The following is a 20331-nucleotide window of genomic DNA, read 5'->3' on the forward strand; positions in this document are numbered from 1 at the left end:
ATGATGATAAGATTCATCCAAAAGTTCTTCAGACCATAGCTTTAAATAGCTGGCAGGATACCTTCCCCAACGTTTGGACAGCTCTACGTATATTTTATACAATTCCAGTAACAGTGGCCAAAGGTGAAGTGAACGTAGCTTTAGTAAGCTTAAGTTGATCAAATCGTATTTAAGGTCAACTTTAGCTGAAGGCAAACTTTCTGACTTAGTTTTACTATCTATTGAGAATGACATTGCTCAGATATTATCCTGTAAGGAAATCATAGAAAAATTTGCAAGTTCAAAAGTTCGAAAGCAGAGATTTACTTAAAATTAAGTTACGTTATTATTTGTAAGTTTTGTTGTTACTTTGTGCTAATAAAAAAGTATTTTGAATCCCTAGTTGTCATTTTTTAATTATTATGAAGTCGCTATTATTACCTTAAGTAATATCAAAACTCTAAAAAAAATAGGAAGAAAATAAATAAGAATATATGAGAAAGATGTTCTATTTTTGCTTAGACGATACATTTTACATAGGTACTTAATATATTAGGGATTGACCAAAATTGGATTAGCCAAAATTGGATCGCGCTCCATTGCTAAAATATCCTCGGGCCGGCGCTGCGGGATAACGGCGTGCGTAAGCTCTTTTTCTTCCCTAAAACTGTACTTGTATTCTCCAAACACCAGTCACGTGTTGTAACGTTCATTTATAAATATTTAGCAATTCTAGCGTTTAAACAATAGCTTTGTTCGCGGTGACGGTCCTGGACAAGTTTAGAATTACTTCGCATGCGCATTATTAAAAAGAGCGTTCGCGGTGACCAGTCTTGAACCTGAACTAGTTCGAAATCCTGCCATTCGCGGATGTTTTGTTACTTGTTCAGGATCAATCTGTAACTAGTCCAATGGATCCTTGGACTCTCATTAGAATTTTGAGTTCTAGACTTGCGCAGTAGATTTTTAATGACATATTTGAGGTATGTCGACTATTTAATCTTTTTGTGTTTATTTTCTGATAACTGGAGCTTATTTTATTTTATTTTTAAATTTAAAATCAATAATAGTTACTATTACAAATTATAATTGCTTGTCCTACTGTTTTTTGTTATTTTTATGGGTAGTTTGTTACTTAAATAGAAATTCCTGTTTAATTAAATTGATTTTGTTTTAGATTAGTGATAAAATTACCATGTTTTTTATTTACCATTTATCATGAGTTACAGTAATGAGGATTTGGAGAAACTTTAAGAAGTTACCGATGTTCCAAAAAATGTTGTATATTTTGATTGACCAACAATCTGATGATAACTTGTATTTTCATCATTTTCGAATGAGCTGGAGACGATTTGCTGCATCCCCATATTATAAAGAACAAAAAGAAGACTCAGAGAAAATAACTCCATTAAAATTTATTAAAGTATTTCTTATCCATTTCCCTGCTTTAAATCCTTACTGTTTAAAAAAAAAGTCCTTCCTAAACGAAATAATCGAAAAACATAACCTATACTAACCCAAACAAATTTAGATGTGGACAGTCCGTAAATCATTCGCGGTTGAAATAAATTCCGAACCGGTTATACATCACGCATGCGCATATCCTTAAAGGACGAAGAGTTCCTGATTGATCCAGGGTGCTTTCAGAACTGTTACTGCGAACAAAGCTAATATCTTGTAAGTAATTTTAAGTAAGTAAATTTAAATACCCGAAATAATGTAGTGGGTGACATCTCTGTATTGACCAATATAACAATAATATAACAATAATAGTATTCTAAATTTTGTATTGAGGATTCCTAATTATTTTAACATGCTTAAGTATAGTTCTATCTTTAAACAGTAGACTATAGCTAGACCTAAATCGATCAATATATTATACATTTCTACATATTTAGAGATAAATAGCACATATTTGGTCTACAGATATAATCATTCAAACCTCGCCTATAGGAAATAGTCTATGAGCGTAAGCGAGAGGGGACATATGGAGTCCGCATGAGACAGACAGAGGGCACCATACATGCCGTTTCCAATACGCTACAAATTAATACGTTTGGCAACATTGATATTTCTGCTGCACGGCTGTCCGCTCGTTCGTCGAAAAACGAGACAATTCTTATCCCCATCACACTGCACCGCCAATATGAGATTTATTTTTATTCCTAGCTTCCTGATTAATCAGCAAAGAATAAATTTAAAACCGCTCGCTATTTTCTTGTTAAAATGTGTTCTCTTGAGGGAAAAAAGCAAATTATTAAGTGGTATTATGCCGGCAGTTCTGTCGATAAATATCAGGTAGAATTGCATTCACGTTCAAAAATCGACCCATTCCCGTATGCAGCACAATTTTTGCAATTATCCATAGGTTTGAGACCTTTGGGTGCTTGCAAAATTGCAGGAAATGCTACGCAAATGAGCAACCACCTGTTGTTAGACCGTTAGGCGAAGAAAGGGAGCTTCGAGAGGTTAATGTTTGTGCTGTTGCTGAAATGAACTTTCCTTGCAATAGTACAACCATTGCCAAAGAAACGGGTATTGAGCCTTTAAGGGTTAGAAGAATTTTAAAAAGAAATAAGTACAAGTGCTATAAGTTGCAAAAAACCCAAGAAATTTTCCCACAGGACCATGAGAGACGGATAGAATTTTGCCATGAAGTATTGCTTGTAGTACATGAAGAAAGGGCAAATCGGGACGAAATGTTTATTAGCAGTTATGTTGTTTTCAGATGAGTCCTCTTTCTCTATTTGTGGTAAACATAATCCGTCCATTACAGTGGGGTATTCGAAAGAAAATAAGCACATAAGAATACCAACACATACACAATACCCTCAAAAGGTTAATGTACGGGCTGGCATTTTAGGTGATTCAATTATGGGCCCTTTTTTATCGATGGAAACCTTAATGCCAACAAATACCTTAAGCTTTTGAGGGATGAAGTTCTTCCTGCTATTCGAGGGCTCAATATCAATTTAGAACAAGTTTGGTTTCAACAGGATGGTTGTCCCGCTCATAACGCATTAGTGGTACGTCAATTTCTCGAAACGTCTTTCCCTGATCGAACAATCAGTGGAAACGGTACTATTAAATGGCCCGCTAGAAGCCCCGATTGAGCCCCAAATGATTTTTTTCTTTGGGGATACCTAAAAGAACAAATTTATAGGCACGAAAATGAAATGAATGAATAATTTAGAAGAGCTTTGTGTTAAAATTAGGCAAGCATTTAATAGTATCTCCATTGAAATGTTGTCGAACACGAGAAGGTCGTTTTATGATCGATTGACGTACTGCACTGCTAAACAGGGTGGCGTTTTTTACCCTGACATAAGATAATTTAAATTTTTATTTAATATTATCAAATTAACTTAATTTCTTGCTTTATTTTGAATTATTTTTTTTATTTCCTGTCCAATATTTAGTTAATTTATGTTTACAACATTATTGCAGTCGGTTTTTAGTTTATTTTTTACTGTTAGGACAGGCAGTAGCAAAGACTCAAACGAAACAATTTTTTTTTTTTAATTTGCCACAGAGCAGTGCAACCCCGCTTGAACGTCTTAAGAATACTGAAAGGTTTCGCGTTTCGGTTTCGGGCTTCGGCGGGGTCCGCTGCTTCGAGTATGTTGTCACAACGTTGCCAGACCTACCGCGATATATAATTCCTATAGGCGAAGTTAGAATGATCATATCTGTATAATCATGTCTAACAGGTGTCGTACATGGTCAGTTGTATTTGGATTTTAGAAATCTCTTATTTAATTAATTTTTCGTAATTATAAACTTGATTGGGTTTTGGCTTAATTGCTATGCTTTATTGATTATATGGCAGCCTAATTATGTTTTTTTGAGCTTAAAGGAATTAAGAGGGTTTGGGTTGGTGTGTTGGAGATAAAAAGTGATTGCCTTCTGGTGTTCATCGGAGGGGCGATCTGTCGTTTGCGAAAATCCTCTGGGGGTAAACGGAAAAAGACGACGAGATATATTGAGCGAGAGTTGCTGATTAAGTTGGCTGTCTATTTCGTCAATTTTTCAGATTTTAGAGCGGTTTCAGGATTTAAAATTGGTTTTAGACAAATATAGTGGTCGGTGCTCTTATTAAGTTTTTTTTTATTGCTGAACGTTGGAAAACGACGATATTAAACTCTTATATAATTCATTGCTTATACAAAAAAAAGATATTGTAGGGTTTATAAGATCACGTCGGTTACATTAAGGCTCCGCTTCCCAGGCCCACGAAAATGGCTTTTTAGAGGTTTTGCATATATCGTTTTATTTGGACACCGTTGCACTTTTCTTGATATATGCCTAAAACTAAGTGAAGTAAAAATTAAGAGATATGTGAATTTTTCAATTAAATATTGACATACTTCAAGGCAATTTAAAATAAATATAATAGTAGATTTCACACCATATTTTAAAGTAGTTTTAGGTATCTAGACCTCCTTCTATAGGTTGGTAACAAAAATAATTAAAAAAAAAATTATATTCGCAAAAAAATGATATATCCTAGACCCGTCCAAGTGCATATTTAAACGCCGCGACGTGGCGTCCGCTACGGATTATCTAACTACTTCGTTTGAGGTTTTCAGGTCCGTATTATATTTTATTCAACTAATGTATTTTTAAACAATATAATGACGAGGTCAAATAATTTCAATTTAATTAAATATAAACAATTTCTTAAACAGAAATAATTATTTTTATGAATATAAGCATTTACTAGTGTGTGTATTTGATTCTATTTTTTTAAAATTGATATAGGACTAATACAGTTAGTACTTTTGTAAAGGCTTACTTGTAGTTATTTCTAAGTCTTTTATTTTCTTTTAATAAAGTTGTGAACTTAATAGTGTTATTAAGTTCACAACTTCATATACTGGTACCATTGAAGTCATGCATGAAATTTGTTTAGCAGACAAATAGGTAAAATGATGTGAAGTGACGTAGCGACCTTTACCTATTACTTAATGACTTGATTCCTAATGTATATATCTGACCAATTTGAGTTCCTAAAAAGATCAAATTTTAAACATCACTTTAAGAGACCATCTTGATCAACTTCCCATAATCTAATATAATCAGCAATATACAGGGTCATAGAAAATTAAATTAAAATTATTTATTTAATAAAATGGGGAAAAGTCTATTTTTTTAAATGAAACCCTCTACATTATATTTTATTTTAATATACAATTATTATACCTTTAATTTAATTTAATTGATTATATTTATTAATTTAATTTAATATAAAACATTCCTATACCTAAATGGCCACATTTTAGAAGTAAATCCTGATTTACCTGAAATCTGATAATTTTAAACATTTTTATTTTCCCTAGAAAATTTGCTCAAATAATAGCAAGAACATGTAGAAAATTTAACACATTATATCTAGATTTACAGCCAATGGATAAAAACAATCTTATTTATGCTAAAAAATACTTCGAAAATTTTCGTAATGACTACCATTATGCTCTAAACATTTTTTATAAAATCGTTTTCTGGTGGATAGTGGATACATTCGTCGCTCTTCTAATTTCGCTTTCATCCAGCTCTTCGAAAAGGTAATAACTCACTAACATAACAACGCTAACTCACTAACTCACTAACAACGCTCTTTTTTACTGTTTACTGGTGTTGCGTGCATTCTTTCATTTATATTATACCGCAAAAAAATGAAAGGGTATCAGATCTGGCGATCTTGCCGGCCAATCCCGTGGTCTCATACGCCTAAACCATCTATCATCGAACATGTCGTGCAGTTCTCTTGTTGCACATCTCCACAGTGAGACAGGGCTCCATCAAGTTGAAACAAGTACAAAAATCTTGCAATGGCAGATTTTCCAAAAAATTGCTTACAACACTTCTTAAAATTGGCGGAATTTAGTAGTTTATCATAAATAACAAATTTTAGTTCATTGTCTTTTAAAAGGTAAAAGACATTGAAACTTAATTTTTGTTGGAAACCCATTTCTTTTGTCGCGTATGGATTTAAATTAGCCCAAAAATAATTATTTTTTCTATTGAATATTCCATCTCTGAAAAATTTTGTTTTGTTAGTCCAAATTATTTTTTATTAGAAAGTCAGCATCTTCATCAATGTGGATCAAAATGTTTTCACAGAATTCTAGCCTTTTCAAAGCTTACACTTTCGTCTCATCAAAACCTAATTTGAGTAGTTAATTAATCTTCCATTTTAGACTTTTAAGTTGATCATAAAATACAATATTAATATTTTAATTTAATATGTCACGGTCATTTATTAAACCCTTGTGCCATTTTCATGGTTAACTAAGTAGGTAATTTACAAAATAAAAAAAATTACTAAATTTCATGAAAATGAGTATTTATTCCTAAAACGCAACTACTTAGGTATAGGAATATGCTATATTAAATTAAAGGTATTTTAACTGTTAATAACGGTTATAGATTTTGCACTATATACAGAGTTTGATGGTCGATGATACGTGAGCTATTTATTTATTTCACCAGGCTTTCATTAATTAAAAATCGATAGCTATTTTTTTGTCAAAAATGGCTACAGATACAGTGCCATGATTTAAAAATTATAAAAAAAGTGATATACAGGACATTCAGGAAACGTCGCAATTCTAAAATTATTTTAGATGATAAAGTGTGGTTTAATAAACCACGATAAAAACCTTCCAATTTTCAGAAAATTTCAATGTCCATTTACATCTAACGTATCGGTCACTAATCACCCTGTATATAAACGCGTGTAAGGGCGTCACTAAAAAATTAAGCTGCCATTGGATCCGTGTACCAATGCCTTATCAATGGCATTGTTCAAATAAAAAAATATCGTTTACTATAGCGTAAGCTATATTCTCTTTTTTAGACGTTTCCTTGTTGCATTCAACCTCGTGTTTTCATTCAAGTCATGTTTTTGTCCCTTTTCTATAATACTCATCCATATTTAACATCTCTTTAAAACAACTTAGACCAATAACTCTTAAGGTAGACGTTCGATGTTTGCGACCACGACAAGAGACAGCGACAACTTTTCAAGACACCGAATCAATAGAACTGAATAGGACTCAGTTCAAAGGAAGCGACAGCGTCGCGCGGCATATCGGTGTTTGCTCATTTTCGCGTGCGACTAGACACTACCCCCATTGAAGCAGTAGTGTCGTAGTGTCTCGCGAGTGAAGTACCAGCATTTTTAGTAAAAAATGGTGCCTCTAATTTCTTTGTAGAAGACGACGAAAAATTGATAAAATAAGTTCATCAGAACCCACCAATTTATGATCCTACATTAGAAAGTTACAAAGACGGTGTGCTACGGGAAAATATATGGAAAGATATTGGAAAGGCCTTAAATAAAAGCAGTATGTATCATGTAGTACATAGTGTTCTGTAAAATGGAATGTACAGGGTGTCCCAAATTCGATGTCCCGGGGCATTTACGGGGGAACCAAAAACGGTAATGATAAATTGACTTCGTGTATTTAAATGGAACAGACATATGTAACTTCTTTCAGGGCAATTAAATTTGACGTTTGCGATATCAGGATATATCGCAAATGTCTGTTTTGATTGTTGCGTATGTCAAAATTCATATTAGGCGTGATATTGAGTAATCACTTACCTTTTACAAGAACCCTGGGGCACACCCTGCACATACAATTAAACTATAGGAACTAAGTAATGAAATAATTTGCAATTTCTTTTCTGACACAAAATATATTGTTTTATTAGCATCGTCGATCTATAATACGTTCTTTCCAAGAAACTTCCCCTTCTTCACTTGAAAAATACTCTTTCAGTATCTCCCTGATTCTTAAACTGCCACTGTTAGCAAATCTACCACCATGCTAAAGGTACCATATTCAATGTGGGGGTTTCTTGATTATCGTTATTATTATTACATTGAAGTAAAGCAGATTGTTGGGTTTCTAAATGTCCATCTCGCAAAAGATTGCGTAAGCAGCAAGCAGCCATTATCAGACCATCGCATGTTTCGGGTAGTATGGCTATTGGAGTGTGACAAACTCTAAAAATTTGACATAACAGTCCAAATGCATTCTCTATAACCCTGTGAGCACGGCAAATACGGTAATTAAATATATCTTTTTTCTTGTCAGATTTTGCAACTTTTCGAGGACAGGGCTTCATCAAATAGGAATCGATTGCAAATGCTTCATCACCGATTAAAAAATGTGGTACATCCAGATTAGTTCCGGGTAAACCTTTTTCTTTAGGAATATTGTAACTGTTCGTGGCTATTTTTCGTCCCATTGCAGGTTTCTTAAAGATACTGTCTACCTCTTTGCCATATGCGCCGACATCTACTGCAATAAATTTGCATTTTGCATTTACAGTTGCTAAGAGGACTATCGAGAAATATTCTTTTTAATTGAAATATAGGGAGCCACTGTTCTTGGGGGCTTTAACACGAACGTGCTTGCCATTAATCGCGCCTACACAATTTGGAATGTTTCATTTATTCCAAAATTCCTCAGCGATCCTTTTAAAATCATTTTCAGATTGTGGTGGCATATTTTGTGAGATAAGGTTTTTTTGAAACTTCTTAATACATTTTTCACTATCTGTGATATGTAACAATCTGATATGCGATAAGTGAAAGACAAAGATGCGCGAGTTTCTCCCGTCGCCATGAACCTGAAAAAAAAACTTGGATTACGTTTCAGTATTTTTTTTATTTCAGGTGATGAATGCAAGAAAAGATGGAAATATGTGAAAGATTCATATAATCGATTTAAAGGCAAAAGAAAGGGGGGGACAGGAGATGCAGCTAAACCTAAGAATAGCAAGTGGCAGTTTTATGAACGTTTGAACTTCCTAGGAGTGTCTTTTCAGAGGGATGGCATTTCCAATATACCAAATCTGAATAAAGAAAGTGGGTCGGGTAGTACTTCACAGAACGATGTCCCAGATTTCGAAATAGATTGCGAGGATGAGTTCAGTCAAGAAGAAGACCAGTTTTTACTATATATGAAACAAAGAGACACATAAAGAGAAAACGTGATGAAAAGTTTATTATGTGGACGACAAGTTGAACAAAAAATTAACAAAGATGACATAGTTTCTTTTGGTGAACATGTGCAGTCTGTTTTATATAAATTGCCGCCTATTTTAAGAATTAGGGCAAAGTCTGACGTGTTCAGTGTATTGAGCAATTATGAACTAATGTCTATGGATTCAGCGCCTAATATAACACCGTCAAACAGTTCTTTGTCCAGGAATCCACAATATAGCGGATATTCTCCTATAAGTACAGATTCTACAGTAGTTGAGCCTACCAAATTGACTGTGCACCAGGACACCAATTACGATGCTGATTATTTAAATCCCACTTTTCTAAACTTACCTTAACGTTAAAAACAGTTTCTCTTCGGGGGTGATTACCGACCTTGTACTTTTTGATGCTATATCTTTCTCTATTAAACTTAAAACAAAATAAAACTGTTCTTAATTTAGTCTGCAGAACTTCCTGAACATGTCGTCATCATATTTCACATATTGGGATAATAAAATCTTAAAATATCCCTCTTCCCTTCTTTTTTTAAAAAGGGATGCATGGGTCCTCTTTGGCGCTTGTACATGTAGTAGTATAAAATCAAATCATCTTCTTCTTCTAATAGATATAACAGAGCAATTTTATCGCACATTTTCGCCAATTTTCAATTAATAAAATGAAATCAACCACCAGGGTAGTCAACGCCCGCTCCACGACTGACGACAGACTGATGCGACCGCATTTTGTCAAATGATGTTAAAACTGTCGTTGTCGCTGTCTCTTGTCGGGATCGCAAACATCGAACGTCTACCTTTAGCGTGAATAGTAAGCGTGTCGATGATATATATCCCTACCTCATACACTGCCGCCACGCTGTCGGAAAGCCAAAAACCGTAATTTTATAATAAACCAGCCCTGGAATATAACGCTTGCCGGCTTAAGAATGTCTCCGCTATACAGGCCGCCGTAAAATAATTTCTTCCTCCCCTCTCACCGGTGCCCCGCACCAGCCACTCGAAAGAATAGGTAGCGGAGCCTTAATTGGGATATTATCGTGATATACATATAAGGGAGCCCAATACTATTTTAATTCAACACCGTCAATGTCAATTGCTTTATAACATATTTAAGAATTTTGATACGCAATCAATAAAATAATAAAATCTCCTAATTGTATCTATTTTTTTTAAAGGTCATTATTGTCAAATTCATATATAGTCACTACTCACATACTATAAGGTGTTTAGAGTTTAAAACTTAAATCTTGAATGGAATTATTTATTTCTCTAGAATAGCCTTTTAAAATAAACTAAGAATAATAATTATTGTAATTATTGGGTTTGATTGGCGAATCAAATACAAAAAAATATATAGTGTTTTGTCTGAAAATTTGGAAGGTTTTATTTATTCATGACCAGTTCTGTAGTTTCACTTTAGGGTGTGGGGTTTATAAGTTAATAGATTTTCTGGTTTAAGCCGCCATAAGCCAACTGGCGCCTGGGATTAATAATTGAGAAATTCAATTTTTCTTTCAATTTCATATACATTCGATAAAAAAACCAAAATAAATTTGTGGTAGCAAGGCATTTTGATGCACCATTTGATATCCCCAATCCTACTATAACTCAGCAGTGTAGCAATGTCTACTTTTTTTTCATAGCTAAATTGCACCATTTTTACGTCATAACTTTTTTTTAAACTTAACAAGATTTTTTTGTGACAATATTTTTGATACAGCAGTAATAACTTACGTTCGTAATTTTATTTAAAACAATTGCGATAACAATGATTGCCATAGTAACTAATATTTATGATGTAATTGTAAAAATTAGCGTTAATCACATTTTTATCAATCAAGAAATGTTTGCTATAAATTGGTATAACTCAGAAACGAGTAAAGCAAATAAGTTTGACTAAATTACAAAATAGTTTTTAAATAATATGGACTTTTGCAGGCACCTATTTCCCACGTCCTTGCAATCGAATAATTTTTTGGCGCGTCGCGACGCCCAGCTCTATGCAGGAGTCGATTTTTTAAACTTTGATAAATATCTACTTGACCCCATAAATAGACCACTTTTTACAGAAATTAAATATTTATTTTTGTTTTGGAGTTATTGGCATGCGGAGTTTTAAGTGAAAAACTCTGTATGGACATATTTTTTTTTTTTAACAAAATTTAAAGATTTAAAATTGTATATTCAGAATTTTAAATTTTTAACTTATTAAATTTTTGCTTTAGAATATTTATAAATATACCATAGAAACACTGTACAAATTGTAAAAAAAACTACCAAAAACAACACAAAAGAAATAGCCATAAGTTAAAAACCAAAAAAGAGCCTGCTTCTTAATACCTAACTTCACTCCTATAACCACGCGCTAAAACGAAATCCCGAATAAAATATCTTATTTTGATCGAAAATTACGTCGAAATTATTATAGGCCGTTTAAACTCGTAAAAAGTTAAAATTATAGGAAACACCATTTTTAAAAAGTATGTATATTTTTGCCGATTAGGTCATATTTAGCTTGTATTTTATAGTTTAGGTGAAGTTACTTGGACAAGTATAAAAACTAAAAATGTTTAGCATGCGGCGTTTTCTTTATAAGGCATTGGCGTGCATATAATTTTTGTTTCTGTCTGGCTTAATATATATATAGTAAATATGTTATTTTACTAACAAAAACATTTTTCAGGTCACGGAAAACTCATGGTTAGATTTAATGACACATATTTTTTACACAGTTTTTTAAAACATTATTACAAAAATTGTCAAATAAATAAAATTAAATTGAGTAACAAATGTTTGTTGTAACACAGGTATAAAATAATGTCGTGGCCATGCTGCAATAGAATATTGTTATACTTGCCTCCGCTGATATTTGTTTCGATAAGCCCAAAAATTCCCTCTGAACGATGAAATTTCATTGCGGAATTTTTTGGTCTTATCGAAATCAAATATAAGTGAAGTTCATATTAATAATTTTGCACCCAAATTTTTTACGTCTAAAAATGCTTACCTATTCAGCATCACTATCCATCTCTTCAGAACTAGATTCGTCATTGGCATGAATTATAATTGGATTAATTCGCGGTATCTATTATACCTCAATTAAATTATTATATTTAAGACTTATTGAACTTTCATTAAAGTAAATATAACGAAAGGTTTCGTTAAAAATGTAAGTTCAATTATCCTTTAAGTGAATAAGTATATTTTCTTCTTCTTTTCAATATTTGAGCGTATGAGATAGTATTTTCTAAATTAATATTTAATATAAGTGACATAATACACAAAATAAGTGACTCTAATAATTTTAATGTCAAAAATTCAATTTAACCTTGAATTTTTAAGTTAAAAAGCGGTACTGTATTTTTTTTACTAAGCAAATATTAACGATATATCTTTTAACGTATATTGTATTTAAAAAGTATAATTCAGGTTTAAAATGTATTCAGGTTAAAAATGACACGTGTTAAGAAATTGATACCCTCTTAAAATTTGATCGGTAAAACGATTATAAACATACACATTATAAAATGCCTAAAAATATTTACCACAACTATTCGATTCATTATCAGTAGTATCAAAAGACCGCCAAAATTACATTTTTATTGTTCAAAAGTTGAGACGAAAGTAAATAAAACAAAACATCAGCATTATTTAACAAATAGAGTAACAACAAGAACTGCTGTATAATATAAACGCGAAAGCGATTTTAGGGTGAGCCAAGTCTACACCGTGCTAATTATAACACACCGACAACATTCAAAATTGTTATAATTATTACCATATACAGAACTATATATTATGGTACGCATCTTAAAAAATGGTTAATTCTTCGAAACATTATTTCCACGTACAAAAGGGATGGTCCAATAGCGCCCCAACAAGAAATATAAATTTAAATATTTTTTATACAAATTTTTAAATGGCACATTTTTAGGCTCAAAAATGCGAAACTTGGCCCTAAATTTAACCATCTTCGTATCTCTTATATTTACCGAGATCCAATAGTGAGGAATTTGTAACACGTCGTATAATATATAATATCTAGTAAAAAATTACGTTTATAAATAATAGAACGCAATACAAGTTAATATTTTACCTTTATTCATTTATTTAAAGAAAAATGTAAAATAAAAAAATGAAAAATGTAAATAATAAAGTCTGTTTCACGTTATCCGCGCCGAACTTGCCTATCTTTATCTGACAAATATTTATTGTTGAACGGAACGCGGTGCCGTGGAAAGACTCAAATCGACCGTAAATATATACGGGAATCGATCACTAAATATCGTAATATATTTTGCAGTTTATTTTAATGCGTATGTGTAGTATGTTGATTTTTTTTGTACATACTCAATTTTGGAGCTTGACCAACTTCACCTAAACTATACAAATTCTTTAAAATTAATGTCGTTTGTATATATTATAAGCGTCTCGATTACGTATAAATTTACAACCAATGTAAAAAAAAAACATACCATCCATTTGCAAATATTTATGACTAGCAAATTTGCAAAATATCTAGAAAACAGATTCCTGCAATCTTGAAGTCTTACTCCTGGATCCTTTCAAAATATTAAATTCGAATCGAGCCCAACCTATAATAGGTATTAGAATTCTACATACAGTACATCTCTTTTTGTTTAACCATAAAATTATTAATTTTGCCTTGATTCTTATTTTTCTATAATTTTGCGCAACCCGCATTGTAATGCTGAAGTATTTTTCAATAATACAAACACTAAGTTGAATACATTTACTTTTTTTACTGGCTTATTACTTAGTGTTTGTCTTCATAATAAGCAAACAAAACCGATGTGTCAAATACCATGATATTTTAGAGGTCGTAAAGTTCATATTCGTTTGGCTTTGGTATTATTTCTGTATAACATTTATTTTGATTGTGTTTTTAGTGCGGGTTAGTGAAAATGATACTTAGTTTTATGTTGTTTATATACAACATGCCCAAGATAAGGAGGGCCAGAACAGGGATCTCCGTAACCGTGGGAGATAGAAAGTTGGTTAAATGGGTAGAATTTATCAGCTTTGGGTGCTCAATAAATATGCCGCTTTGAATTTTTAAAAAATCAGAGTAGTTCTGGAGATATCCAAAAAAAAAAAAACAATTTTCGAGAAAAAAAAATTCTCCTGAAATATAAAAAGTGCTTTTAATTTCGAATTCAACCCTAGTATTTCAACACGGGAAACTGAAAATAACATAGGCGTAAACAAGTCTTTCATTTTTCGTGAACAAAAATTTCATCCGAATATTTCGAATTCGAAGATTTCGATGCTAAATAATGTGTTGGGAATCCCCGATAAGGAAATGCTATTTATGCTTAGGAAATGAAATAAATCTTTTTGAACATCTATTACCAACGTAGATTTTTTTTATTTTGTATTTTTTTTATTAGCGTTTTATTGGTTATATATTGTTATTGTTTGTTAACGTTATTGAATTGATTTATTAGGCAGGATTGATTAAATTAGTTGTATTGAGAAGGCCGTTGATTGATTTTTTCAATAATATTATTATTCTAAATATTTTAGGCATAAAGAAGCTTGTCTCTATGAAGAATATTTTGTTTTTAAAGCCTACTTTCTTCTGAGATACCGAAGATTTTTATCTCTCATGGTATGGTATTGTATACGTAGATCTCTATACTGGCCCTCCCACCTTGGCACCTTGTATTATAAACATGTTAAAAAATACACAATTTTTTTCTAGGAAGAATTGTTACGACTTCGCACCGAAAACCAAAACCTCAACCTTAAACTTCGTTCTCAAGAATATCAAAAACTAAGTTGCCTAAATGGTATTTGTGTAGAAATTGATCCACAGGATCGTAAAAGATCAGAAATCTGCACTGATATTGACACCGCCGATGAGGGTGCTATAAAAGAGCGTGCTCTTTCTCCTCCTCGAAAAGATTTCGGAGTAATGTGTGGAGTACTAACCAGAAATATTGGTGTAGGTAATCAAATTCCTATTACTAGAAATGTATCTACAATAACAACAGAATATGGTGATAAGTGGCTATCACAAAAAGAAAAATTTTTAAATTCGCCACCAACAAGTTCAAGAATATCGATTACAAAAGGGACTCAAACGGTTATAACTAAAGAAAAGCGAGATATGTCAATACAAACTTCTATATTAGAACCTAAAAAGGATACAAGAATAGCAGTTATTCAAACAGATCCAAGACCTATGCTAGTTGATGTCGGATCGTTGGTAATACCAACAAGAATTGATGTAGGTATTCAAAATAATGTCGAATGTGTTTCCATAGGCAGCTCAGAAGATACCATTAATGGTGCAATTTTGGAAAAAAATATGTTCAAAAATTTTAGTGAAGATTTTCATCCTATTCCCATTAGTTTGGCAACTTTAGGTGATAAAAGCAAATCATTTAATTTAGGGGAAGAAAGACTTAATCTTAAAAAACATAGAACACAAAATGTGGCGACTCAGTTTGAGAGGTCTCTATTCCTTTGTACAAAATCTTTGCAAACCGAACTGAAAACTAGTACAAAATCTTCTCAGTACGATATTATAAGATTAGCTGACAAGAATATTCAATATGAAAATAACTCTGATTCTAAACTAACTGACACAAATGACTTGCAAGTGTCTCAGAAATCAGTCTCATGCCAGGCCACACCGGAGCTACCAAAAACAAAAGAAACGAGCAGCAATACTGTACAAGAAGAAAAAGAAGTTTCTGAGGAAAAAATTTGTGCAAAATGTTCAAGCAAGGAAATGGAGACTGCAAAGGAGATAAGAAGAGACATTGCCAACAGTCCAACGCCAAGTAGAATTCCTATACTTACATCGCCAATTATCGATGCAAGAAAGCTTAGAAGGCAAGATACTTATACTAAGATTTATTCATCTTCTCCTACTGATAAGTCACCAATTGAGCCTTACACGTAAGTAATCTTTAAATATATTATATTACAGAATATTACTATTATTCCTTAAATTTCAAATAAGAAGTAAAGCTTATACTGGGTAAATACCAACTAAAAATGTTTGTATAGGTAAGTGAATTCGAGAGGAAAAAAAGACACATTCCAGTTTTTTTTTGTTTATATGCATCATCAAAAATTAAATTATGACAATACAAACTTATTAATATTTATAGAATTGAGTTATTTTTTAGGGTGGAGTGTCATATTATTATGGAAAAGAAAATAAAAAAGCCAAACGTCCACTGTTAAACATTAATTAGTAAAAAATTTACATGTGATGTGACCAATAAGTGTGTTTAAATATTAGTCTTTTTTTATATTATTTTATAATCCTTTTAGATATAGACAAGGCTGCTCTTGGTAATGGCAATAGCCGAAACGTTAAAAGTTCTTACCAAACAGTGGAAATTTGGATTTTTTCTTTTCTTCCTTTAATCCTTAATATTTGGTTTATTCTCTTTTTTTATATTTAAATTGTTTTTATGATTAAAATTTTGGTATGGTCACATTCTAAATTTTTTAAAACTGATAAAGACAGTTTCCACGTTCCAATCTACCTATTAATATAAAATGTAAGTATAGTCATTTGTCAAAAATTATAATTTTTCATACTAATATTTACAGTTTTACTCAATGGATTTAGATTTTTTGAGTTATTTTGATTTAAATAGTGTTTTTGTATATATGGGTACTGCGTCATGTTTCCCCCACTATACTTTGATGACAATATAATTTATTTTATTAGTTATTATAATTTTGACTAGAGAGAGAAATAATACTATGCTTATTTGCTTTGCCAAAAGAAACGCTAGATAGATTAAATAGATAGAGGTTATTTCACTTATCCGAAGCCACCACCAAGTTACTTAACATTAAAGTTAAGTATTTATTAATAACAAAAACGCGTTATTTAATTTTAAATCCTGGTAGTTTAAATGGTCTAGACTTTGTATACTTGTCTTACTTGGTTTGACTCGCAGTATTCTCATGAAATTATTGCTCTTAATTGACAAAAGCATTGTACAAAAATCTAAGCATTTTAAAATTGTTCCATATGGGTGTTTTAAAAGAACCGCATTTCGTGACATTTTTAGTTTTGTTGTTTACCTTGGAAATAATTCCTACTGAAAATATATATATTTTAAGTTGTAATATTAGAAAAATTGTTGGCAGCAGGTGAGGCCTTATTCATATTGTTAAAAAATAAGTGTAAGGTAAATACATAATATATGTATTCTTTTATTATTATTATTAAAGTAGTTAGACATATAAATTATAACTTTTATTTTAATGAATAAAAGATTTATATTGTTTATTCTCATTTAAATAAGAAACTAACCTGAAGTAGCCAAAAAACAAAAACCTATAAAAAAATTATATCAAAAGATATTAAATAAATGGCCATCAATCAGCCAGTAATTGCCAAGTATTTTTTAAAAATCTAAAAATTTAGTGCCAATAGAACTCTAATTTCAGGAGTGCTCATTTCGGCAAGTGTTCTTTCCATCATCAGACTAGAGTTAACACACCTATAAGTCATAAACAATAACAAACAATACTTCTTTTGAAGTATTATTTAATATTGTTCTTCAGTTCTTTGTTACTTGAAAATAGACTTTTTCCTTAGTTTGAAACTAACAGTTGTTAAAATAGGTTTATAAAATAGACGAGTGAAATTGAAAACTATATTAATGTTTTATCATAATATTTCTTAGCAAATTTTCTTAGAACTTGACACGATAATTAACGTATTTAAATCTGTTCTAAGATAATTCTACATATTGTAGTCCTATAATTGGTGGCATATTAGTATTAGGAAATTTTTATGTACTCTACTTCTCTATTCTTTTTAGTGTTAAAAATTATTTTTTGTATCTTGTTCCATTAAAAAAAAGGAATTTACTAAAATAATTATACACCAAGTGGCCCCGATTAAAGGGAGCCTTTATTGGACTTTTTTGTCGTAGGATCCGCGGTAATAGCTTCCAGTATTTGCTAATCATTCTCTACATCATGACTAGGGTTGGCACTATGGGCCCAACCCAACTTCACTTAGCCGACGAAAAGTATTTTGAAACACCTCGAATTTAGTTGCTCATTCATACGTGAAGACAATATCCGCTTACTCTTGAAATGAAATACAACACTTAACTGGCTCAATTTAAAGAACTGTAGATGAACTCAACATGAAGTTTGTGATAACCATACACAATTAGTCACGAAATCAGATGCTAAGAACTAGTGGCTTTACACCCTAGAGTAGATCAGGTACAAAATGCGACCAGCTTAGGTAAACCTAGTTCTGAACTAATTCTAAGAAACCTAAGGAGAGGCCCTAATCCAGTAATTTTTGTTTACTTGAACTGTCCCACAATAGACGCTCTAATTCTGATTTCTGAGAATTGGCCAGACATCGGCATAAATAATATCTTAAAATAAGGGGCAATAATTGGGCGTATTTTGTAAACGATGCAATTTTCCTCTACAATTATTTTTCACGTTTCATCATTTTTAATCCAATTCGACCTTTCTCACCGCCTAGGCCTCCGCACCATAGAGAAGTGTTGAAAATACGTAGTACTCTTACTCTCAGTTTTAAATTAATATTTCTATTATAAAATTTCCTTGGACAATTGCCTTTGTGGTTATTATCATAAATTCAGTTTGTTTTAGGTAAATTCTTTAGAGGCTTTGCATGCATTGGTCAGTCTTTGTACAAGCGTTTGTAAATCTTTGAGGTTGTCGTTTACTGTATAGATTAACATGAGTAGGCAAAGCATACAGCTTTGACGAGCGTATGTTGCTTAATAATGACTGCGTAATGCCGTCAAGATCTTTAATTTCTTCTAAAGTTGTTCATCAATTTTAACTTTTGCTGTCTGTTTCCAGTGAATACTAGCTATAATTCTAATATCTCTATTGTCAATATTTATTTTAGTGAGTATTTCAATAAGTTTATGATGTTGTACTTTACCGAATGTCTTCTAAAAATCAATAAAACAGGCACAGAAATCCTGGTTCATATCCATACACCTTTGAGCACCCGTCAAGATCTTTAATTTCTCCTAAATCATTCATACTAAACAGAGCTTTCCTAGCTATTACATTTCCTAGTCCAAAAATTCAATTTAATAAAACTAAAACAAGACCACCCAATCCACTACATAGATATATGGTCTTGCTCATTGATAGGCCATTTATGTAAGTAGAATTTTACGACCGGATTTCGCAAAAATGCAATAACACATAAAAGGGAGCTTTGAAATCGAATAAATATTCATTTAAGGATATATTTTTTAAAGGTAGATCATTATAAATATGCGTAGGTATGTATACATATTGAAAAAAAGAACATTTTTCTAAAGAAATTACATCATTGCACCAATAAATAGTCAGTGCATTTCTTCAAGGACTTTTTCACTATAGCGAATTAAATAAATGCAGGACATATACTTCTTGGAGAAACGTTCTGTTTCTATTTTTAGCTTTATATAGATACTTCGTAATTTTATGACCTATATAAAGAACAAATCATGAAAAAATCAAGAAAATCTGAAATATGAGCTTAGTCTTCCTATCACCTTTTCCGATAAAATAATGTCAATAAAATAATAACCTTTCTATTCAACCAACCCCTGTATTCATTTGAAATATCGATATAAAGGGAGAAAACGCAAGCGCGAGATATATCTCGTTATTGATGGGGCGAGGGCCCAAATTTGAGGTTGGTGCTCACAATAAAATGGTTTTTACGGAGTAATCATCTATAAAAAAGCTAACTTTGCCGCTTTTTTTGTTATGACTTAAATTTTTCTTGCAACGTTTTCTCATATGCTACGTCCTATGCAAAGTTACGGCCAAAATGTGCACTGCTCATATATGCATCAACATATCCTTTTAACTAGGTAACCTAAAAATATATTGTCTCCTAAAAATATGCTAAAAGTCTTTTATATTTTCTTAGGCTGTCAGGGTTAGATCTTTCACCAAAGACCTTATCAACACGATCGATAAGCCCCTTGGACAATGTAAAGTCTGATGCTTTCGCAAGTTCAAGCTCAAAAACGCCAAATGACTCAGATACTATCACAAAGGTTCATATTCAGGAGGCTACATTACCGGTGTCAGAGTCCACCATATTCGAATTACCACCACAAAGGAAAAAGTAAGCATTTATATATTTTTTGCCAATTATAAGAGTTAAGTGCAGTTGTCAAAATAAAGGCATATTTTAATGATTATGATGATGCGAGTTGTATCATACAACTCTCATACAACTTGTATGTGTATTATGCTATAATTTACTATCCTAAATAAAATATTTTTTATTATATTAAGTATATAATATGGATTTGAAAAAAA

The 20331-nt window shown here is 31.7% G+C and overlaps 1 protein-coding gene across 4 annotated transcripts in view; it reads left to right on the forward strand.

Annotated features, from left to right (window-relative positions):
* Nucleotides 1-20331, forward strand: part of LOC126749060 (M-phase phosphoprotein 8) — a 167031-nt gene that overhangs the window by 140473 nt on the left and 6227 nt on the right. For all 4 annotated transcript variants that reach the window (XM_050458671.1, XM_050458672.1, XM_050458673.1 and 1 more), the window contains 2 exons: nucleotides 14727-15927; nucleotides 19934-20134. In XM_050458671.1, the coding sequence (XP_050314628.1) occupies nucleotides 14727-15927; nucleotides 19934-20134 (1402 nt within the window). The remainder of the gene's footprint in view (nucleotides 1-14726; nucleotides 15928-19933; nucleotides 20135-20331) is intronic.

The sequence above is a fragment of the Anthonomus grandis genome, chromosome 22, assembly GCF_022605725.1.
Source record: "Anthonomus grandis grandis chromosome 22, icAntGran1.3, whole genome shotgun sequence".
Lineage (NCBI taxonomy): Eukaryota > Metazoa > Arthropoda > Insecta > Coleoptera > Curculionidae > Anthonomus > Anthonomus grandis.